General features: G+C 38.4%; 2 protein-coding genes across 5 annotated transcripts in view; one reads left to right on the forward strand and one right to left on the reverse strand.

Moving 5' to 3' along the window:
- Positions 1-644: 644 nt before the first annotated feature.
- On the reverse strand, positions 645-5764 carry LOC131135818 (claudin-10-like). 2 transcript variants are annotated; one of them, XM_058082123.2, is made up of 5 exons: positions 5551-5764; positions 3000-3161; positions 1388-1469; positions 1202-1306; positions 645-1123 (listed from the first exon to the last, which is right to left on the reverse strand). In XM_058082123.2, the coding sequence occupies exons 1-5, from the start codon at positions 5762-5764 to the stop codon at positions 979-981; spliced, it is 708 nt and encodes a 235-aa protein (XP_057938106.1). In that variant the 3' UTR covers positions 645-978. The 2 variants fall into 2 exon arrangements, with proteins under 2 accessions (XP_057938106.1, XP_057938107.1); XM_058082124.2 differs by lacking the exon at positions 5551-5764 and adding an exon at positions 3526-3736 and having other exon boundaries at positions 645-1106; positions 1191-1306.
- Positions 5765-7584: 1820 nt separating this feature from the next.
- Positions 7585-20588, forward strand: part of LOC131136286 (ATP-binding cassette sub-family C member 4-like) — a 46642-nt gene continuing 33638 nt past the window's right edge. For all 3 annotated transcript variants that reach the window (XM_058082974.2, XM_078794987.1, XM_078794988.1), the window contains exons 1-19: positions 7585-7817; positions 8837-8947; positions 10617-10737; positions 10814-11038; positions 11122-11211; positions 11427-11590; positions 11667-11792; positions 11921-12170; positions 12248-12355; positions 13590-13679; positions 13742-13933; positions 14029-14123; positions 14201-14287; positions 14364-14460; positions 14556-14759; positions 15979-16110; positions 16185-16222; positions 16412-16533; positions 16944-17090. In XM_058082974.2, the coding sequence (XP_057938957.2) occupies positions 7744-7817; positions 8837-8947; positions 10617-10737; positions 10814-11038; positions 11122-11211; positions 11427-11590; positions 11667-11792; positions 11921-12170; positions 12248-12355; positions 13590-13679; positions 13742-13933; positions 14029-14123; positions 14201-14287; positions 14364-14460; positions 14556-14759; positions 15979-16110; positions 16185-16222; positions 16412-16533; positions 16944-17090 (2473 nt within the window). In that variant the 5' untranslated portion in view covers positions 7585-7743. The remainder of the gene's footprint in view (positions 7818-8836; positions 8948-10616; positions 10738-10813; positions 11039-11121; positions 11212-11426; positions 11591-11666; positions 11793-11920; positions 12171-12247; positions 12356-13589; positions 13680-13741; positions 13934-14028; positions 14124-14200; positions 14288-14363; positions 14461-14555; positions 14760-15978; positions 16111-16184; positions 16223-16411; positions 16534-16943; positions 17091-20588) is intronic.

Genomic DNA, 20588 nt, shown 5'->3' on the forward strand with positions numbered 1-20588 from the left:
ATGTGGGAGGAAACCGGAGTACCCGGAGAAAACCCACGCATGCACGGGGACAACATGCAAACTCCACACAGAGATAGCCGAGGGTGGAATTGAACCCGGGTGTCCTAGCTGTGTGGCCTGCGTGCTAACCACTCGTTCACCGTGCAGCCAAGTTCATACCATTCATTCATTCATTTTCTACTGCTTATCCTCAAGAGGATTGCGGGGGTGCTGGAGCCTATCCTAGCTGTCTTTGGGGCGAGAGGCAGGGTACACCCTGGACTGGTGGCCAGCCAATCACAGGGCACATATAGACAAACAACCATTCACACTCACATTCATACCTATGGAGAATTTGGAGTCGCTAATTAACCTAGCATGTTTTTGGAATGTGGGAGGAAACCGGAGTACTCAGAGAGTACGGTAAGGTACTCTCTCTGGAGTAAGGTCTGCGTGCTAACCACTAGACTACCGTGCAGCCTAACTTTTTTTTTTTTAGTAAATCAGAAAAAGAATTGAAAGTCATTTTTGTTGTTTTTCTGATAATAACAAAGAAACCCAAACATGTAGGGGTTACAATCTAAATCTGTTGATATATTCTGATATATTCTGCAATTTTTTTCAGTTTCTTGAGTAAATTAAAAATCAGGAGAAAGAACCAATATTTCATTTTTGTTTGTTTTGACAAAAAACAAAAGTCATCCCTCGTTTATCACAGTCAACTGGGATATTAAGCATGCACGTGTCAGTATATCGAGACCGGCAAAATTAGCAACTTTGTTATTATTTATTATGCAATGAATTGATGTATTGATTATTGTTACAGACCTGTAATACTTTAAAAAATAAAAAGAAGAGAAAGCATTTTACCAGAAAACAAGCAAAGGCAGTAACTAATTCACCCGGTGTTAAACAAACACATTTCTCGCGGCAAGCTGTTACCGTTTCGTTACAGTATCTCACATGACTCATCGGTGGCTTTATTAATATTCACATCATTTACACGTATACGTTCTTATCAAAGTTGGGGGCCCTGGAGGAGCTGCTGTAGTCAGGGGGCGGCCGTTGGCTTATAGACTTCCCTCTTTGGTATGAGGAGATATGAGAATGCGAGGCGGCGCCTTTGTAGGTGTAGTCCGTATGGCTGCGGGTGTATAAAAACACGCATACAAAGATGAACCGGCCTGTTTTCTAAACGCGTATCCAAATGATGACGACTGACCTTTTCTTTGAACAGTCAGCCACGGAGAAGCAGAGTACGCCTCCTCCAAGAACACAGAGGACAGAACCCGCCCAGCCGATGAAGAGCGCCGCTCCCAGTTCATACCTACAAGGAAGCGGAACAATTCTTAATATTCTTGCAATGATGCTGATTAAGATTTGAACTCAATAGTTTGGAACGTCTTACTTCTGAGCCACAAACATTGGGTTGAAAAAGTCTGACGTTATCCTGTGAGCATAAAGAGAGCATGCCGAAAGTGAACACAGACCTGAGGGAAAATACAAGAAGAACATATTACAAAGTCTCTCATACTCATCACATGTCCAAAAGGAGTAGGAAGAAGCAAAGCTTATTAAATCCTACCCCTCCATCTGGTACTTTTACAATCAGTAACTGTTACATTTGTTCACTTCCTGCTTTCCTAATTTAATTTAATTTAATTTAATTTAATTTAATTTAATTTAATTTAATTTAATTTAATTTAATTTAATTTAATTTAATTTAATTTAATTTAATTTAATTTAATTTAATTTAATTTAATTTAATTTAATTTAATTTAATTTAATTTTTAACGATATCAGCAAGTTGAAGTATTTGTGATTTTAGAAATAAGGAGTTAGTATGTTCTCTGTAGGCGGCATTATGAATTATCCTTACTGGCCTTTTTTTCAGTACATTTAGCGAGTGAAGATTTCTTTGATAGTTATTAGCCCATATTTCCACACAATAAGTAAGATATGGTAGAACCAGAGAGCAATGATGGCTGTCCTCACTAGTGGGTCTATCTTTGGTCTTCAGACTCCAAATGGGACTTTATTTTTACCATGGTAACATTTTGTCTTCAAAACATACGAGCAATGCGGTTAGTTGGGAGCTCCTTTCTGTCCCACGGGAAAACTAAAATTGGCGATCATATTTATAAGTTTTTTTTTGTTTTTTTGAAAACTATGACAAAGTGTTAGGGCCACATTAAAAAAAAGAACATTTTTTCTTGTAACTTTCAGACTTTTTTCTTGAAAGTCTGGAGTCGTGGGTGGCCACAATTTCACCCCGGAAGTAATTATTTCTCTATTCGGTGTTTCCTATGAGGAAAAATAGTCATGAAATCAGAACCTCATCACGGAATTTTCAACTTCGGAGGTTCCACTATAGCTAGCAGTGTAACTTTTTACCACTAACTATGCATTGTGACTTAGACTAATGATCTAGTTCTCAACTAGAACATTGAAAGAGAGCTATGATTTAGTTTGATCTAGTTTGATGTAGTTTGATCTGATTTCATTCATTAATAATCGCGGGGTTGCTGGAGCCTATCCCAGCTGTCTTCCAGCGAGAGGCGGGGTACACCCTAATAATGGTGGCCAGCCAATCACAGCTTTTTTTCGCTACTTTATCATGTCATGGCTGACTACATGGACTATTAAGGTAATATAATGTAAGGCAATGTCCCATCAATGTAACATTACTGATGCCTAGTGACCGGAATACTACATATGACTTGAGCCTATTCCAGGGACACCCTGGACTGGTGGCCAGCCAATCACAGGGCACATATAGACAAACAACCATTCACACTCACATTCATACCTATGGACAATTTGGAGTCGCTAATTAGCCTAGCATGTTTTTGAAAACCCACGCATGTACGGGGATGCACACAAAGATGGCCGAGAGTGGAATTGAACCCGGGTGTCCTAGCTGCGAGGCCTGCGTGCTAACCACTCAACCACGACGCAGCCCATCTTGCATTGTTGACAATGAAAAATGTTCTTGTTGTGACAAAGCCATGCTGTCTTACCGCTGAGAATAAAATTGACACCGGCAAAGCATGCGATCCTGGCTTTGGTCTTGTCGCTTCCTCCTATTTTGGTACATTTCATCCCCACCAGAGCAAATACGGTCCCAAAAAAGCCCAGACAAACCGCAGCGATCATCAATCCCCTGCAGGCTTGGATGTAGCCTGCAAACACAAACACATACAGAGGTCGCACCATGTCGCGCACAAGGCCAACAAGCTATTGACCTTTCGTCACATCAAGCAATTTGTCACAAGATGGCTGTTTTCAGTGAGCTCGGCATTGAACCGCCCATTTAGATGTCATTTGAAGGCAAAAACTGGAACTAGTGAGTCGTGGTGGAAAACGCCTGAGGCTCACCGTTAGTCTTCTTTATAGCCTTCAGGGTTCTCGAAGTGGAGCTAAACACTCACTCATTTGAAAGCAAATAGTTTGATTCCCAAGACTAGAAATCAGCTTCAATTTGAGTCCATCAAAGGAACAACACAACGGAATATGAAGCATTACGAAAATAAAAGATAAGCTGACCGTCCAACGCCAGCATGGAAGGAAAGTCCTTGCAGTTGGAGACCCCGGTGGAGTCCGTGACGCATGTCTTCCACAGGTTAGACCAATAGGTCGCTGTGGTGATCACCGTCCCATCCAACGAGGACACCTTCCAGTAGTCTGTGGGCAGGGTGGAGGACACTAGAACCCATCCCGAGGTGGCGACGGCAAAGGCCAGAATCTCCTGATACATGTTCCTCTGACTGCTCTGTTCCGACTGCTCCGATTACGTCGGCAGAGACCAAAGTTTTTGATTAATGGTTGCCAGACTGTTGAAAATGTACCCAGGTTCACTGGATAAACTGCCATGGATGGTTAATGTGTCTCCGATTGCCGGAGTTTGGACCATGTGGTCCTCGGGAAAGGGTGACTCGTGTTCAAGGACCATGAAGGATGAGCGGATGGTGCACGTCATGGTGTTTATGACTAAAGCAGGGGTCAGCAACCAACGGCTCCTGAGCTGAATGTGGTTCTTCAGACTCTCTGTTGTGGCTTTTTTTTAACACCCGAGTGGGGAAAAATAAAAAATAAAAAATAAAAATAAAAATAAAAATAAAAATAAAAATAAAAATAAAAATAAAAATAAAAATAAAAATAAAAATAAAAATAAAAATAAAAATAAAAATAAAAATAAAAATAAAAATAAAAATAAAAATAAAAATAAAAATAAAAATAAAAATAAAAATGTATAGCGCTTTTCAAAATACTCAAAGACACTTTACAGAAAAATGGAGTTGAATATAAGCAAGTAAACAGAGTAAAAGATACATTAAAATACAACATTCATTCGTTAATACACAGTTAAAACATGAGTAAAAGCCGGGCTAAAAAGTACACGTCTTTGTAATGACCTAAAAAAAATCCAACATTGTGTGAGACCATGAATGCATCATGGCTGAGTTCTACGCAGACAAGATGCTATTCGATTCTCTCTCACAGAGGTAAACATGGAGAAAGAAAAGTCATACTTTCGCAGTACTGTGGCACACTAAACATATCAGATAAGTATTTTACACATACATTTATGTAATTTATCTTCAATACTAGCAAGAGTACTTTTCTTATCTGAACTACTTTGATACCCCAAAATTCTTTCCAAATTTGATGGCCAAAACCGTAAGAAAATGGTAAGTTTACAGTAATTTACACATACATTTATGTAATTTATCTTCAATACTTGCAAGACTACTTTTCTTATGTGAACTACTTTGATACCCCAAAATTCTCTCCAAATTTGATGGCAAAACTGTAAAGTAAACGGTAAGTTTACAGTAATTTACACATACATTTATGTAATTTATCTTCAATACTTGCAAGACTACTTTTCTTATGTGAACTACTTTGATACCCCAAAATTCTCTCCAAATTTGATGGCCAAAACTGTAAAGTAAACGGTAAGTTTACAGTAATTTACACATACATTTATGTAATTTATCTTCAATACTAGCAAGAGTACTTTTCTTATCTGAACTACTTTGATACCCCAAAATTCCCTCCAAATTTGATGGCCAAAACCGTAAATAAACGGTAAGTTTACAGTAATTTACACATACATTTATGTAATTTATCTTCAATACTAGCAAGAGTACTTTTCTTATCTGAACTACTTTGATACCCCAAAATTCTCTCCAAATTTGATGGCCAAAACTGTAAACGGTAAGTTTACAGTAATTTACACATACATTTATGTAATTTATCTTCAATACTAGCAAGAGTACTTTTCTTATGTGAACTACTTTGATACCCCAAAATTCCCTCCATATTTGACGGCCAAAACCGTAAGTAAACGGTACGTTTACAGTAATTTACACATAGTTTTTTTACAATTGTTGCAAAAAAAAACACATATTGGTAATCATGCTGCTCATAGTGAGAGCTGTTTCTAATATTGTGCTAATGTTAGCATTTAAACAGTGATGTCTTGAAAAAGACAAATATATGTGTAATATTTGTATTGCGATGTGTCGAACCCATCTATTAATGTATTTGTGTATACGAGGTACTCACCGTCCAGGTTCAAGATGGTGTGATGCGGCCTACAGTGCAGCGCTCCGATGGCGTTCCCGGCACAGTTGTTCCACAGTCCCTGCAGCACCCATGTGGCCGTGATGACTGACGACGCCCGGCTGGTGGCCCTCCATTCATTGGACACCGTAGCGCCAATCGTGGCCCCGAGTCCTCCCAGGCCACTGAGAAACGCCAGAATCTGCAAGGCGGACATTTGCCTACTTTGAGAATCGAACGTGCTGTTTTTTAGCAGAAGAAATCCACACAATCACCCGCCAGACAGGTAAATTACACTTTGGACATGTGTTTCACTGGGATGATTTACAGACGGGGACATGTCTCATGGTCGAGGATGGACACAACGGACCTCACGAGTCAAACAGTAATCAAAGTCTTGGAGAGGAGTTAGTTATTAGAGTTTGCTAAAATACCTCCTTTGTGTGCTCGTGTCTCGGTCTAAAAATAAGACCATGTGTCACTTTAACACAAACAATAATAATGAGTGAGCTTTCAATGGAAGCCATGTGGCAAAGTCCACTTACTGGTTTATCATTCATTCATTTATTCATTCATTCATTCATTCATTTCAGGGCACTGAAATATTCAGAAAGTGGATCATTTCCAATGTATGGGTGGGAGGTCTGGGGGGGCGGGTGTCCGTTTGTTTTATTTCATGTTTTTAAACAAATATTTCAACTTTCTTCCTGTAATTAGTTTCTTTATAATATTATTTTTTTAATGATCATAATATTTTGACATTGTTATCCTACCATTATAACTATATATTATTAATATTCTTATATTACATATTCTTATGTTATCATTATTATTAGTAGTATTAGTAGTAATAGTAGTAGTATGATTATTATATTATGATTATTATTATTAAGACTATTATGTAATTGAAATTAGTTAGTAATTAATTGTAGTAATAGTAGTATTATAATTATTATGACTATTATGATTATGATTATGATGATGGTTGTTATTATTATTATTAAGACTATTATGTAATTGCAATTAGTTAGTAATTAGTTAGTAATTAATTGTAACTGTAATTACTTTCTTTTAATATTATTTTTTAATGATCATAATATTTTGACACTGTTATCCTACCATTATGACTATATATTATTCATATTCTTATATTACATATTATTATATTATATATGATGATTATTATTATTAGTAGTAGTCTTATGATTAGAATGATGATGATGATGATGATGATTAGACTGTTATGTAATTCTAATTAGTTAGTAATTAATTGTAGTAGTAGTATTATGATTATGATGATGGTTATTATTATCAAGACTATTATGTAATCGTAATTAGTTAGTGATTCATTGTAACTGTAATTACTTTCTTTTAATATTAGTTTTTTAATTATCATAATATTTTGACACTGTTATCCTACCATTATAACTATATTATTAATATTATTATATTACATATTCTTATATTATATTATATATTATTATTATTATTAGATTGTTATGTAATTGGAATTAGTTAGTAATTAATTGCTGCTTTAAATAAATAAAAACATGAATTACTAAATCGGTACACAAACTTCAAAGTAATTTATATTATTGAAAACTATCCGCACATTGTGTCAACTATTCATTCCAACAAATTGTTAGCAGAGTTTACTTTAAAAAAATGTCATTTTATTTATGACGTCACCATTTTAGCAGCATCATAACACGTTTGCTCGGCGCTAGTCTCTGAGTCACCAGCAGATGACGCCAAACTTCACCTCTAAACGTCCCCTGTGTTGTGTTCGCCACTTTGTAAAAGTAATCACGTCTGTGTCAAACAAATAAACAAATAATCTCTCACCCCTGCTGTTTATTTTTTTCATATATTTGTCAGCATCATTCGGTGTGTTTTACCACTTCCAGTATACTTCCAATTTCTGCGGTGACTTCCGCCTGAGTTAAGTAGTCCTTGATTGATTGACACCTCTGCCAGACAGTCACAGCAGGACATGGGCGTGACTACAGCACACATACACGCCCCCCTGCACGCGCTACTTGGCTGCCAATGCCGGCCGCTTTCTAGAAACAAGCGGTCCTCTCTGCTCTTAACATATGTAATATTTCCATAAACTCTCCAACAACTGTTTTTCTTCCTCTAACTTTCTCTTAGCGCGGAAGCAGAAAAAGTCCCCCGTGTTGCTTCCCAAGTAACATGGAAGCTCGGCGGAAAGACAGCAAGGATAATCCGTTGGTAAAGGCTAATCTTCTTTCCAAGATTTTCTTCTGGTAAGAAAACAGCCGTGTCTGACACACACCTGTATGTGATGGCACAAGTACCAGCCATACATCTTATAGTTGTATGTTTATATGTCTACAGGGGTGTTTTTTGTATCTTAAAATAAAGATTAAAGTAGTCACATTTAGTACTTAGCATTGGTACGGCTCATTGGACACTTTTTAAGGTATAGCTAATAATAATAATATGCAGTTTCCATAGTCAGGAAGTAGCCACATTGCTGCCATTGGGACATGCAGTAAGTGCTAATGTACTAATGTACTAATGTACTAATGTGTCAATTTTGTCTCTTGTTGGGCTGTGGAAAATGTTTTCCTAAAAATATGTCATCATTATGCATTTTTGAATAGTTGTCATACATGAAGGGGCTCGAAATCACCATGTTATTCGCTAATGCTAATCACTAGCATATCCCATATATGGGATTTCCTGTTGAAATTAGCATCGAGTTAGATTATTTATTTTCATGCATTGTGTCTATGATAAATCTATGATAATATCTTTGTATCTATGCAATACTTTATCTGTGCAATACTTTGTTTTGATATTGAGTATAGTTACTCCGGACTCCATTCTCTGTGCAATATTAAGGCTCTAAATGCAATATACTAAGTACTATGTGAAGTATTTCTATAATGCCTCATATTAACTAACTAGCAAGATCTCAGTGTATATAGAATGGTCATATATTTCATCTCGTTTCATATTATCTGCATACTGTATTTGTATATAACTCTGGGTAAAACTGTTGATTTTGTTAATACTTGGGTTGTTTATATTGTTTATTTTTCTATATTTTTTTCTATATTGTGTATTTTGTACTGCTTAACTGATTCTGTACTCTTGTAAAAGTCAGAATTGACATAATTTTTCAATTTTACAGTTCAATCTAATGACATTCAAAACACAAAAACGCACATTATTATTCACTTATAATGTGTTAACTACTCTGTACCGTAACCTCAATTAGTTGCCATAATTATGATGATTGTCCGTGTTGGTTTTGTAGTTGGTTAAATCCCCTCTTCAGGATCGGTTACAAGAGGAGACTGGAAGAAGATGACATGTACAAGGTTCTCCCCGAGGATGCTTCTGACAGACTTGGGGATGAGTTACAGTGGTAAGAATGACGCTTTTTGAACATTCAATAAAGTGTCTGGTGGGTCAAAGAACCACGTCTAAGTATGTAATAGCACCCTAATAACGAATAATACAGCGATTCAATTACGGAAAATAAAATAACAACATGAAACAGTCATCCCTTTTTAAGCTGGAGCCTATATTAGCTGGCTTTAGGCACCCTGTCAGGGTACATACTATATAGGCAAACACGCACACACACGCACACACATTCACACCTCAGGACAATTTGCAGTCTGCAGTTAAGTCCCTGGAGAAAAAACAAATAATTGCAAATATTTATCCGGTACGGCTGCAGAATTCCATGAAAATATTCAAAACAAGCAGTATCTAAAGCAGGGGTCTCAAACTCAATTTACTTGGGGGCCACTGGGCAAGGCTGGGCCGCATCAAGTTTTCCAAAAAAATTTAAAAAAACGCATTTATTAAAAACAGAAAAATATACAAACTTTTTCAGTGCTTTGGTTCCGATTTTCTACAATAAAAGCTCTGATAAAACATTCCACTGTTCTTAAATATCTTAATTTTTATTTTTCTGCACAAAATAAGATGAAAAATAAATAAACAAATCAAGAATAAAGAAAATCAATCAGTAATAAATAAATCTAATAATAATAATAAAACGGCAAATAATAAAAACTTAAGAAACCACATATAGTTGGTGGGTAGACAAATTATTTTTTTCAGATTAAAATGAACAAAGCATTATTAGAGCCCTGTAGACATGACAAAACACGACTATAGTCACATTTATACTCTTTTTATTTACAACATATTGCACAACTGCAGGGTCTTGAGACACATGCTAACTCGCAAACTAGTGCGCTAGCGACCTAAATGGTAGCCTTCAAGTTAATTCCTTTAAACTTAAATAGCCCAAAACTTACCACTTCCACACGGATAGGGAGGATAACTATTAACAGTTATTTAACCTTTAACATGAAAATTAATTGATAATGTAATAATTTTTTCTGGGTACATGATACCATACAGCCTCCATATCAAACTTGCGCGGGCCGCACTAACATAAGTGGGCCCACGCGGGCCACGTGTTTGAGACCCCTGATCTAAGGTACATAATAATATGAGTGTGTAAAAGCTAACCCGGTACACATGTATGTCGTGTAGTCTGTCCCCCTTCGAGGAAAGTTGATATGGTTGATAATGTGCTTGAAGTTCAGCCCCCTATATATAGAAAGTATCTCTCAGCCTGTGACACAAAAACAAGGCTGTTCTTTCCACACTTGTCGCTATTTTGGAGAGAGACATTTTTAGGAATGGTTTGACGTAATGTGTTTCGGTATAATGTAGTCAGCGTAGCAGCAGGTTGTCATGTCCAAGAACTGTAAATTAAAAATTAAAAATTAAAAATTAAAAATTAAAAATTAAAAATTAAAAATTAAAAATTAAAAATTAAAAATTAAAAATTAAAAATTAAAAATTAAAAATTAAAAACATTTTAAAAAAATTAAAAAATTAAAAAAATTTAAACATTTAAACATAATTACAATGTAACTAATAAATGTAATGACTGCAAACTAGCTGCTTATATGAGGGGAGGTATGGTGTCTCCCTTAGCGGAGGCCACTACTTAAGGAACCCAATCATACACATTTGTTTCCTATCACACGTGTTTATTCTTTTCAAAGGTACTGGAACCAGGAAGTCAAGATGGCAGCAAACGATATGCGGCAACCCAAACTTACCAGAGTCCTTATAAGGTGTTACTGGAGAGCGTATGTCGTCATAGGAGTATACATCTTTATCGAGGTATCATGCATCAACTCACGTTATTCCTAAAGATGGCTTATTTTCTTCATTCAGCACATTTACTCTTCTTTACCAGGAAGGCATCAAAGTCCTTCAGTCGTGGCTACTCGGGAAGCTAATTGAGTACTTTGAGAATCCTGATGCCACATCCCCAGCTGCAGTCTATGAGGCCTACAGCTACGCCGCCGGCATCTCGCTGTCCACTATCTGGGTGGCTGTGCTCCACCATCTTTATTTCTACCACGTACAAAGAGCGGGCATGAAGATTCGCGTGGCTATGTGTCACATGATCTATCGTAAGGTCAGCTCCATCAGGACGTATCAGTGCTTTATAAGTACAACACTGTTGAGTTATTATAATGCAACACATTTGTCCTGTCATAGGCTCTCAGTCTAAACAATGCAGCGCTGACAAAGACGACGACGGGACAAATTGTGAATCTACTGTCCAATGATGTCAACAGATTTGACGAGGTAATTGTCTTTATTAGTGCTGTAAATTCAGCGACACGCAAGACATAGACGGTCCCAATGATTGGGTTTGCAAATGACGAAATAGAACCGTGGCTGCATACTGTTAAGGTCATGTCAAGGTCATGATGAATGAATGCTGACAGTGTCACTCGGATTTATGTTGTGACCAAACTGGATGTACACCGTATGTATTTCTTTACATCCTTGTGTCCTAGGTAACATTGTATCTACACTTTCTGTGGGTTGCCCCCTTGCAAGCAGCCATGGTGATACCGCTGTTGATGTACTGGATCGGCCCATCATGCTTGGCGGGAATGGCCGTCTTCTTAGTTCTGATCCCAGTGCAGACCGTGTTTGGAAGATTGTTTTCCACTCTGAGGTCCGCGGCCATTCAGTATGCTGGAGTCGTGCTTACATTGGTTCCATCCTTGCAGTTGGTGTTTCTGTTCTTGTAGGGCGAAAACCGCTGTCCTGACTGATAATAGAATCCGCACAATGAACGAGGTCATTACTGGGATTCGTGTTATAAAGCTGTGTGGCTGGGAGAAACCTTTTGCTGCTCTTGTGGATGAAGTCAGAAGGTACGCTAAGCTGTTCTTGAGTCCAATTCATCCAATGTCATTCCAACGTTTCCACTGCACGTCATAACTCTTGCATACTTGCAATCTATTCAAATGAATACTGACAATATTTTCTCGTCATCGCACAGAATGGAGATCTCCACAATAATGAAAAGCTCCTACCTGCGTGGCTTGAACATGGCGTCCTTCTTTGTGGCTAGCAAGCTCATAATCTTCATCACCGTTTGCGTCTACGTGCTAACAGGCAACCAGCTGTCTTCCAGCACCGTCTTCATGGCCGCTTCCCTCTACGGCGCCATCAGACTCACCATCACGCTTTTCTTTCCCTTTGCCATTGAGAAGGTGTCAGAGTCCCTCATTAGCATCCGAAGAATTAAAGTAAGTACTGTACTGCTTATATCAATGTTGAATTGCATTGTATGAGTGAAGTATTAAAGTACACTCATTCTTGTTAGAATTTTCTCCTTCTGGATGAAGTTGCTCCTCAGCATTTGGGACTTCCTGTGGCAGAGAAGAAAGACTGTATGCTGAAGATTCAGGATCTGATATGCTACTGGGACAAGGTGAGGCCGTGGAGGTTAAAATAGATGAATTCCATAATTTTAGGTACAGAATATACTGTTCCCTTGTTTATTGCGGGGGATAGGTTCCCAAAATAGCTAGCAATAACTGAAATCTGCAAAGTAGCCAACTTCATTTCTTACCATTATATGCCTTTAAGGCTGTAAAAACCGTTACCATACACTTTTTACACTTTTCTTAGGCTACTGTGGCCTCTATTCTGTTCAGCTGTGGTGTTTTTGTGTCCTTGTTGAAACGTGTTGCTCATTTGTTGTTCATTTGTTTTGTGGTCGGATATATTGTTTCAAACACTCCAAATTCTTATTTTTTAAACTAAAAAAAAAACAAAAACATGAACAGATTGCACAAATCAAATATCTATTTTTAACAATAAGTAGCTACATTTTATCCACATTTTATCTACATTTTACCCGCCGAGTGACTTTAAATATGTCAATCAAATAAAGTTGCTCTGTGCGGTTCTATTCTTGTCAGCTGTGGTGTTTTTGTGTCCTTGTTGAAACGTGTTGCTCCTGCTGTTGTGTTTACCTTTCCTCACCGTCCTCCATGGCCTGAGGATTAATTTGTTTTGTGGTCGGATATATTGTTTCAAAGGGAGTGTATGCGGCTCACTCCAAATAATTTGTTTTAAACCAAAAAATACAAAAACATGAACAGATTGCACAAATCAAATACCTATTTTTAACAATAAGTAGCTACATTTTATCAAATTTCTATAAAATTGCAAATGCAAATTGCTAGCGTGTGTCATGTCGGGTGGCGGATCCCGTCGAGTCCTTTTAAATATGTCAATCAAATAAAGTTGCTCTCTGCGGTTCTATTCTTTTCAGCTGTGGTGTTTTTGTGTCCTTGTTGAAACGTGTTGCTCCTGCTGTTGTTTACCTTTCCTCACCGTCCTCCATGGGCTGAGGATTCATTCCAAATATTTTTTTTAAACCAAAAAATACAAAAACATGAACAGATTGGACAAATCAAATATCTATTTTTAACAATAAGTAGCTACATTTTATCAAATTGCTATAAAATTGCAAATACAAATTGCTAGTGTATGTCATGTCGGGTGGCGGATCCCGTCGATTCCCTTTAAATATGTCAATCAAATAAAGTCGCTCTCTGCGGTTGTATATATAAATGCTCCTGGCCACTGTATGACAAAAATATGGAAAAACTGCAATATGATATCTTGCTAAGAGTTACTGTATATTGTCTTCATAGATTCAAGAGTCTCCAACATTGCAGAATGTCTCCTTCACTGTGAGGCCCGGTCAGCTGCTTGCTGTAATCGGTCCCGTTGGATCGGGGAAGGTACAGGCGCCATCAGGAGGAACTCATAACTTGACATGGAAACAGTAACTTTTGTGTGTCAGTCTTCGCTCCTCAGCGCCATCCTGGGAGAGCTGAGTCAGGAAAGCGGCGTGATCAAAGTCAAGGGGGATCTCACCTACACCTCGCAGCAGCCCTGGGTTTTACCTGGCACCATCCAAAGCAACATTCTCTTTGGCAAAGCGCTCAACTGCCAGAAATACAACAGAGTCCTGAGAGCCTGTGCCCTGAAGAGAGTGAGACCGTGGGGGCACTTGGACACTGTAGCTTGTAGTAAGTCCACTCTGTCTCTGAATGACTCGGTAAAAGGCTGCGTTTGGACCTTGTCCAGGACATGGAGCTCTTGCCAGGAGGCGACTTGACACCGGTCGGAGACAGAGGGGCCAACTTGAGCGGAGGACAGAAAGCCAGGATCAGCTTAGCTAGGTCTGCACGCTTAAAAAGAACTACACTTTTTCTGTTTTTTTTTTTTACTTTAACTTCTGACTGAGGGTATTTTTCAGAGCAGTGTACCAGGATGCAGACATCTACCTCCTGGATGACCCTCTCAGTGCTGTGGATGCCGAAGTGGGCAAGCACATCTTTGAAGAGTAAATTCATATTCAACTAAATTACAATCCTAGATCAAATATTAATACCGTTACGTTATAACTTATGTGTGTTTAGGTGTATTTGTGGACTTCTGAGGAACAAGCCGTGTGTTCTCATCACTCACCAGCTGCATTATCTCAAGGCTGCGCATCAAATTATTGTCTTAAAGGAGGTGATGCAGCGCACTTCGACACGTTTGCACACCACGACCACAACAACGGACAATATCAAATTAATCCTCGATATGAATATGGCTATTTTTGTCAGGGTCAAATGGCGGCAAGCGGGACCTACAGTGAGCTGCAGAGCTCCGGTCTGGACTTCTCCTCGCTACTCAAAGAAGAAGAGAGTCCAGAGGAGAGACGGAGCGCGACTCCCACGCCGGGCAACACCCGTACGCTCTCTGACAATTCCATATCTTCCCTGTCCTCCTCCCACTACTCTCTGATGGAAGAGGAGCCACTCACACTGGTGCGTACAACTGGAGTATTAGTTAGTATTAGTATTAGTTTCACAGCTAGGAGGCCAGGGTTCGATTCCACCCTCGGCCATCTCTGTGTGGAGTTTGCATGTTCTCCCCGTGCATGCGTGGGTTTTCTCCGGGTACTCCGGTTTCCTCCCACATTCCAAAAACATGCTAGGTTAATTAGCGACTCCAAATTGTCCATAGGTATGAATGTGAGTGTGAATGGTTGTTTGTCTATATGTGCCCTGTGATTGGCCAGCCACCAGTCCAGGGTGTACCCCGCCTCCCGCCCGAAGACAGCTGGGATAGGCTCCAGCACCCCTCCGCGACCCTTGTGAGGAAAAAGCAGTAGAAAATGAATAAATGAATTAGTTTTAGGTAGTAATTTAATAATAAAGTATGCTTATTATTGTGGATATAATTTACTGCGTCACCATCATACTGATATCATACTGATATTTTGCTGATTAATTTTTACTAATGGTGAAAATAATCATAACGCAATACAGTTCTACAACTGTTAGTATGTTCTCTGCAGGCGGCATTATGAATTATCCTGACTGACCTTTTTTGCAGTACATTTAGCAAATGCTTTTATAGTTATTAGCCCATATTTCCACACAATAAGTACAATATGGTAGAACCAGAGAGCAATAAAGAGTGTGGAGTGATTTTGCTTTGTTCAGTTACAAAAACAATGTTTTTTAAAAGAAAATGTACTGTCATTAGAGAGTAAAGTCTTAATTTTAGGAGTGTTTTTTTTAAAATATACATATAACATATACATATATACATATAAATATACATATAAATATATCTTATATTAAAAACAACTTGTGGTTGCCGACAAACTTAAACCCTTGTCTTAATGCAGTTATAAATTTATGCTTACAAATTTTTAAAAATATTGCTACTTTATTCTCAAAATACTCTAGTATTTATCATCAGTGTGGCCTTAATACTTCATCTAATCTTAATAATAGTACTTAATGCCACTATTTAATATGTCTGATCTGGTTGACTATAAATGATGCATTATTAGAGAACTCAAGTAAATAAACATAAATAAACAAAATATGAAATTGGAACTCCTGACTGTATCAGCCTGCTGTGTTTTGATGCTACCACTAGAGGGCAGAACATACTTACTACTCCCTTTGCTGCTTACTCCCGTGATGCTGAATGAGTGACATTGCCCTTGGTGTGTATGTACTACATGTGCAGGCAGCACAGCCCACGGAAGAGGAAAGGCGCTCACAGGGAAACATCGGCCTGCAAATGTATATGAAATATTTCAGAGCAGGCGCTAACTTTATGGCACTCTTCCTTCTCATCATACTCAACGCTCTTGCACACGTAAGTTCACCATGCAAATGTACTAATGTTGAATTAATGATGAATATTTGATTTGTTGTAATTATGTTTTTCAGGTGGCATTTGTGCTTCAGGACTGGTGGCTTGCTTGTTGGTAAGATTTATAAAAACAAAATATTTTTTGTCAAAGGACAGTAATATAAACCCAAGCTGTCTTCAAGAAAATGTTTGACTTCTTGAAGAAGACCTTGTACTTCTCTGACAAATGTCTTATTTGCGCAGCTCATTCCCTTCTTTCCTTCACATTATCCTTGTATGGAGTTTTTTTTTGTTTCTTTTGCAGGTCCTCCAAGCAGCAACAGCAGCAGCAGCAGCAGAAGCAGCAATATGTGCACATAACACAACACCTCAATGGCAGCCTCCCCGCAGAACCGGACCTTGACCTGTACCTAAGTGTTTACGCAGGTGATGCTCGCTGATTGTACGCCTCTTTTTCAAATGTGTGTGTGAGTGTGTGTGTGTGTGCGCACGCCATGGAATACGGCATCCATTCAGAGAAAGGGATTGGCGGTAACCCAAGGCCTTCAAGGCCAACTCTGGGTACACGGGCCTCAGCTGTACTCAGAAGATAGCGTTGTCTTACTCTTGATTGTCTCCCTGTGACTCCGAACCTCTTCACTCTTTGTATTTACACTCAAGACAACAACACAAAAAAAAAAAAAAAAACCCAGTGGCGAATGAATCATTTAAGTGGGATACATCTGCTTGAATGCTGATTGACCTTTAAAACACCTGTCCTTGAAAGAAGAATGAAGATGGCAATGTGGTGTACTGATGGATTTGTATTTTTTTTTCTCCTTCTGTCGTCATGTCAGGTTTAACGGCCACATCCGTGCTGTTTGGCTTCGTTCGCAGCCTGGTCTTCTTCAACATCCTGGTGAAATCAGCCCAGACGCTTCACAACCGCATGTTTGATGCCATACTCCGGACCCCTGTGCACTTTTTTGAAATTAATCCCATTGGTAAGCGACTGATTTCCACTTTTTTTTAAATTTGAAAATAATTCTATGAGTGTTGAAGTAGAAGAGTCAACAAGGTTATTCTAACATCTCAACACCAGGGAGCACACTGTTCCCTCTTGTCTTGTCACCTATGTTCCCACTAAACTTTCTATAGTAAATTGCATTTGTCTGCAGAACATTTATTGATACGTGTATAGTACAAAAATATATAACTATAACTATACAAATAACTATATATAAAATATAAATAATATTGTGATTACTGAAAATCATCTGTAAGTCACTACTGTCCAATTAAAAGACCAAACTAATTGTAATGCAGCACTATAATTATAACTATAATGTACACAAATGCCTTCAAGTGTTGTGCACGACAAGACTACATTTTTTTAAATGTTGTAAATTTATATAATTATTTTTTTTTTTGCTAATTATCATTACCTTTCCTCACTAATTGACTGTCTGGGAGAAATCACATACTTCCACTGTCTTATAGTGAAGTGTGCGGCATTGGTTTAGCTTTAAGATACCAATTATGGTTCCTCGTACGGTAAAGGATGATAAAAAAAATATATATTTTTTTTAATTTGCAGTTTTCCTGTATGGTAAACATTAAAACTGTTACATTAAATAAGTAGTAAATTATGGATAGAGTGGTAGTATATCATTATTTTCACCTCTACACTGATTTTTAAAGGTTATATCTGCAGAATTACACATTTTAATAAGAAGGAAAAAATACTGCACCATCGCAATCATTTTATAGTTATTAATTATAGACTGATGCATTGTTCACCTGTCAGCAGATCGTTAGTCTAATCTCATGTGAACAACACAACCGGTTCGGTGGTTATGTGCAACAAGAGGGTGACTTGTACCTACGTATTGAGTCACGATCAACTGCTTAAATTTAAGCGTGTAAAGCAAATAGTCAAGCCGTGTTCCCTGCAAACATCGCTGGCCCGATAATCTTCCACTTGTGGGACTACCTGGTGTTTTATCTGGGTGTGACCTGAACTGGTAATCTATGCACAAACACTTTGAATAATGTAATAATCTGTAATATCGCCGCGCAGGAGAGGCTTAACACACACCGTTATCTGATGGGTGTCGCTATCAGGGACCGGTCCGGTTATTATTAGCTTGGCCTCCAGGAAGGCAAACACCGTGTGCGTCTACACTGGCTTTATAGTATGAATGTATCTGATTATGGCTATTTTTAATATGAATTATTTCCTAATATTTATACAGAGTGTAACATGTACGATAAAGCAATCAACCACATTAGGTATCTAAAGCACATCAAATTATTTCTTTACATAACTAATCATATTCAATTCTGCCTGAGAGGTAATAATTTACTAGTATCTAATATTATTTTTCTAGTTCTTTAAGAAGTGATTGCTTTTTGCTGTAATGCAAAAAACAACACAATAAAACATTTTTGATTTGAGGTATTTGTGCCTAGTTAGAAATTTGACAACTGTTTACACGTGTACGCCGCGTTTGAGAGTCGGCCTCAGAGGTAAAGGTTACCCTTTCAAGCGTCGCTGCACAAAGGTCTTATTTGTCGTCGTATGAATGCGCTCGCGTGACAATAACGGTACAGCAGCCGTGACTTTTAACTGATGGCAAGGCTTTTGTATCTATTCTTTATCAGCCATTCAATGCCATTCGTGTTGCATTCACTGACAATTTGTGACGGTGTTATCTTTGACGCTTTTCGGTGATTGCAACCTTTATATTTTATAATAGAAGTCGGAAGATAGGTAGTCAGTGTTGAGAAACCCAGTGTCAGTTCAGTGTATTCTTTATCAATATTACTTGCAATGACGGGGAGTAAAACACTGTTTAGTTTAAAATGTAACGCTACATCAATACACCAACCTCAGGGATCTGCACCCAAGTCATTAGGTGTCATAAAAATGGTTATTATATTGCTGTATACATGGAATGTGTGCACATTTTGAGTGTTTAAAATAGCATTCCGTCATGTATTTTTAAAACTACTTATTGATACTATTGATACTAAAAACTTATTAACTAATAAGTCACACCAAACGCCACTTCCTGTCCACCCCGTACTCAGCTCCCCTAGCACTGGAACGCATTTGAAACACACAAGAGCACAGGTTTTATGTCGTCAATGGCGTGTTTTCTGTTATGTGTACTCTATACCCTGTACTCTATACTCTGTACTCTATACATACTCTGTACTCTGTATGCTCTATGAAAATATTCCATATTATCACGGTTGGCTCTGGAACCAATTTACTGCGATAAACAAGGAATTACTGTACATCTGACATTTTTCAGTAAATTTAAAGCTCTTGTTTTTAATTATAATTAGGGATGCTCCGATTGATCAGCCGCCAATCAATATCGGCAAATTTATGTAAACAAAAAACAAAAACATATGCATATTGGCATATGCCGATAAATGCCGGTCACAAAGCTGATCGGCGTGTGACAGCAAAAACTACACACGTACCGTGCTTGTCAGAGCTTTTCTTCCCGTCACTCACAGGCACCAATGACCTGAAACAATGCAGATGAATTTTGGCATTTTTATGTTTTTGATTTGTTTTGGAAAAGAGTCTGAGTCTGAGTCTGAAACAGTGCCTGTACAATTATAAAAGTTTTATGATGATGGCGACAAAGTAAACTATGGAAAAGCGTTTCCAAATATGAACAAATTTGACCTTGACCTGAGTTATGAAATGGACTTTCAGCCATCTTTTTTCAGTCCAAAAAAAACATGAACTCGGCTGCACGGTAGTCGAGTGGTTAGCATGCAGACCTCACAGCACGGAGACCCGGGTTCAATTCCACCTATCTCTGTGTGGAGGTTGCATGTTCTCCCCGTGCATGCGTGGGTTTTTTCCGGGTACTCTGGTTTTCTCCCACTTTCAGCCATCTTTTTTTTTAGTCCAAGTGTTGATTAACTCGGCTGCACGGCAGTCGAGTGGTTAGCGCGCAGACCTCACAGCTAGGAGACCTGAGTTCAATTCCACCCTCGGCCATCTCTGTGTGGAGTTTGCATGTTCTTCCCGTGCATGTGTGGGTTTTCTCCGGGTACTCCGGTTTTCTCCCACATTCCAAAAACATGCTAGGTTAATTAGCGACTCCAAATTGTCCATAGGTATGAATGTGAGTGTGAATGGTTGTTTGTCTATATGTGCCCTGTGATTGGCTGGTGGCCACCAGTCCAGGGTGTACCCCTGCCTCTCGCCCGAAGACAGCTGGGATAGGCTCCAGCACCCCCCTGCAACATTTACAACTTAAATTTTAGTATTTCTTCTGTGAAATTGGATGAATTTACTCCCAACCGTCTCGATCCTTCTCTTGCGTAAATATACACTGTACATGTATATGTGAAAATATTGTGTTTCTCCTGTTTAGCATGAGGTACACTTTAGGTTGAGCCCCTTCATCCAAACGCGATGCAGTAGGCGCCGTGCAGACAGTGGTGGATGTGCTGAGCTGATGTTGATCCCT

Source organism: Doryrhamphus excisus, linkage group LG12 (assembly GCF_037039965.1).
Source record: "Doryrhamphus excisus strain RoL-2023G ecotype Guam linkage group LG12, RoL_Dexc_Guam_v1.1, whole genome shotgun sequence".
Classification (NCBI taxonomy): Eukaryota; Metazoa; Chordata; class Actinopteri; order Syngnathiformes; family Syngnathidae; genus Doryrhamphus; species Doryrhamphus excisus.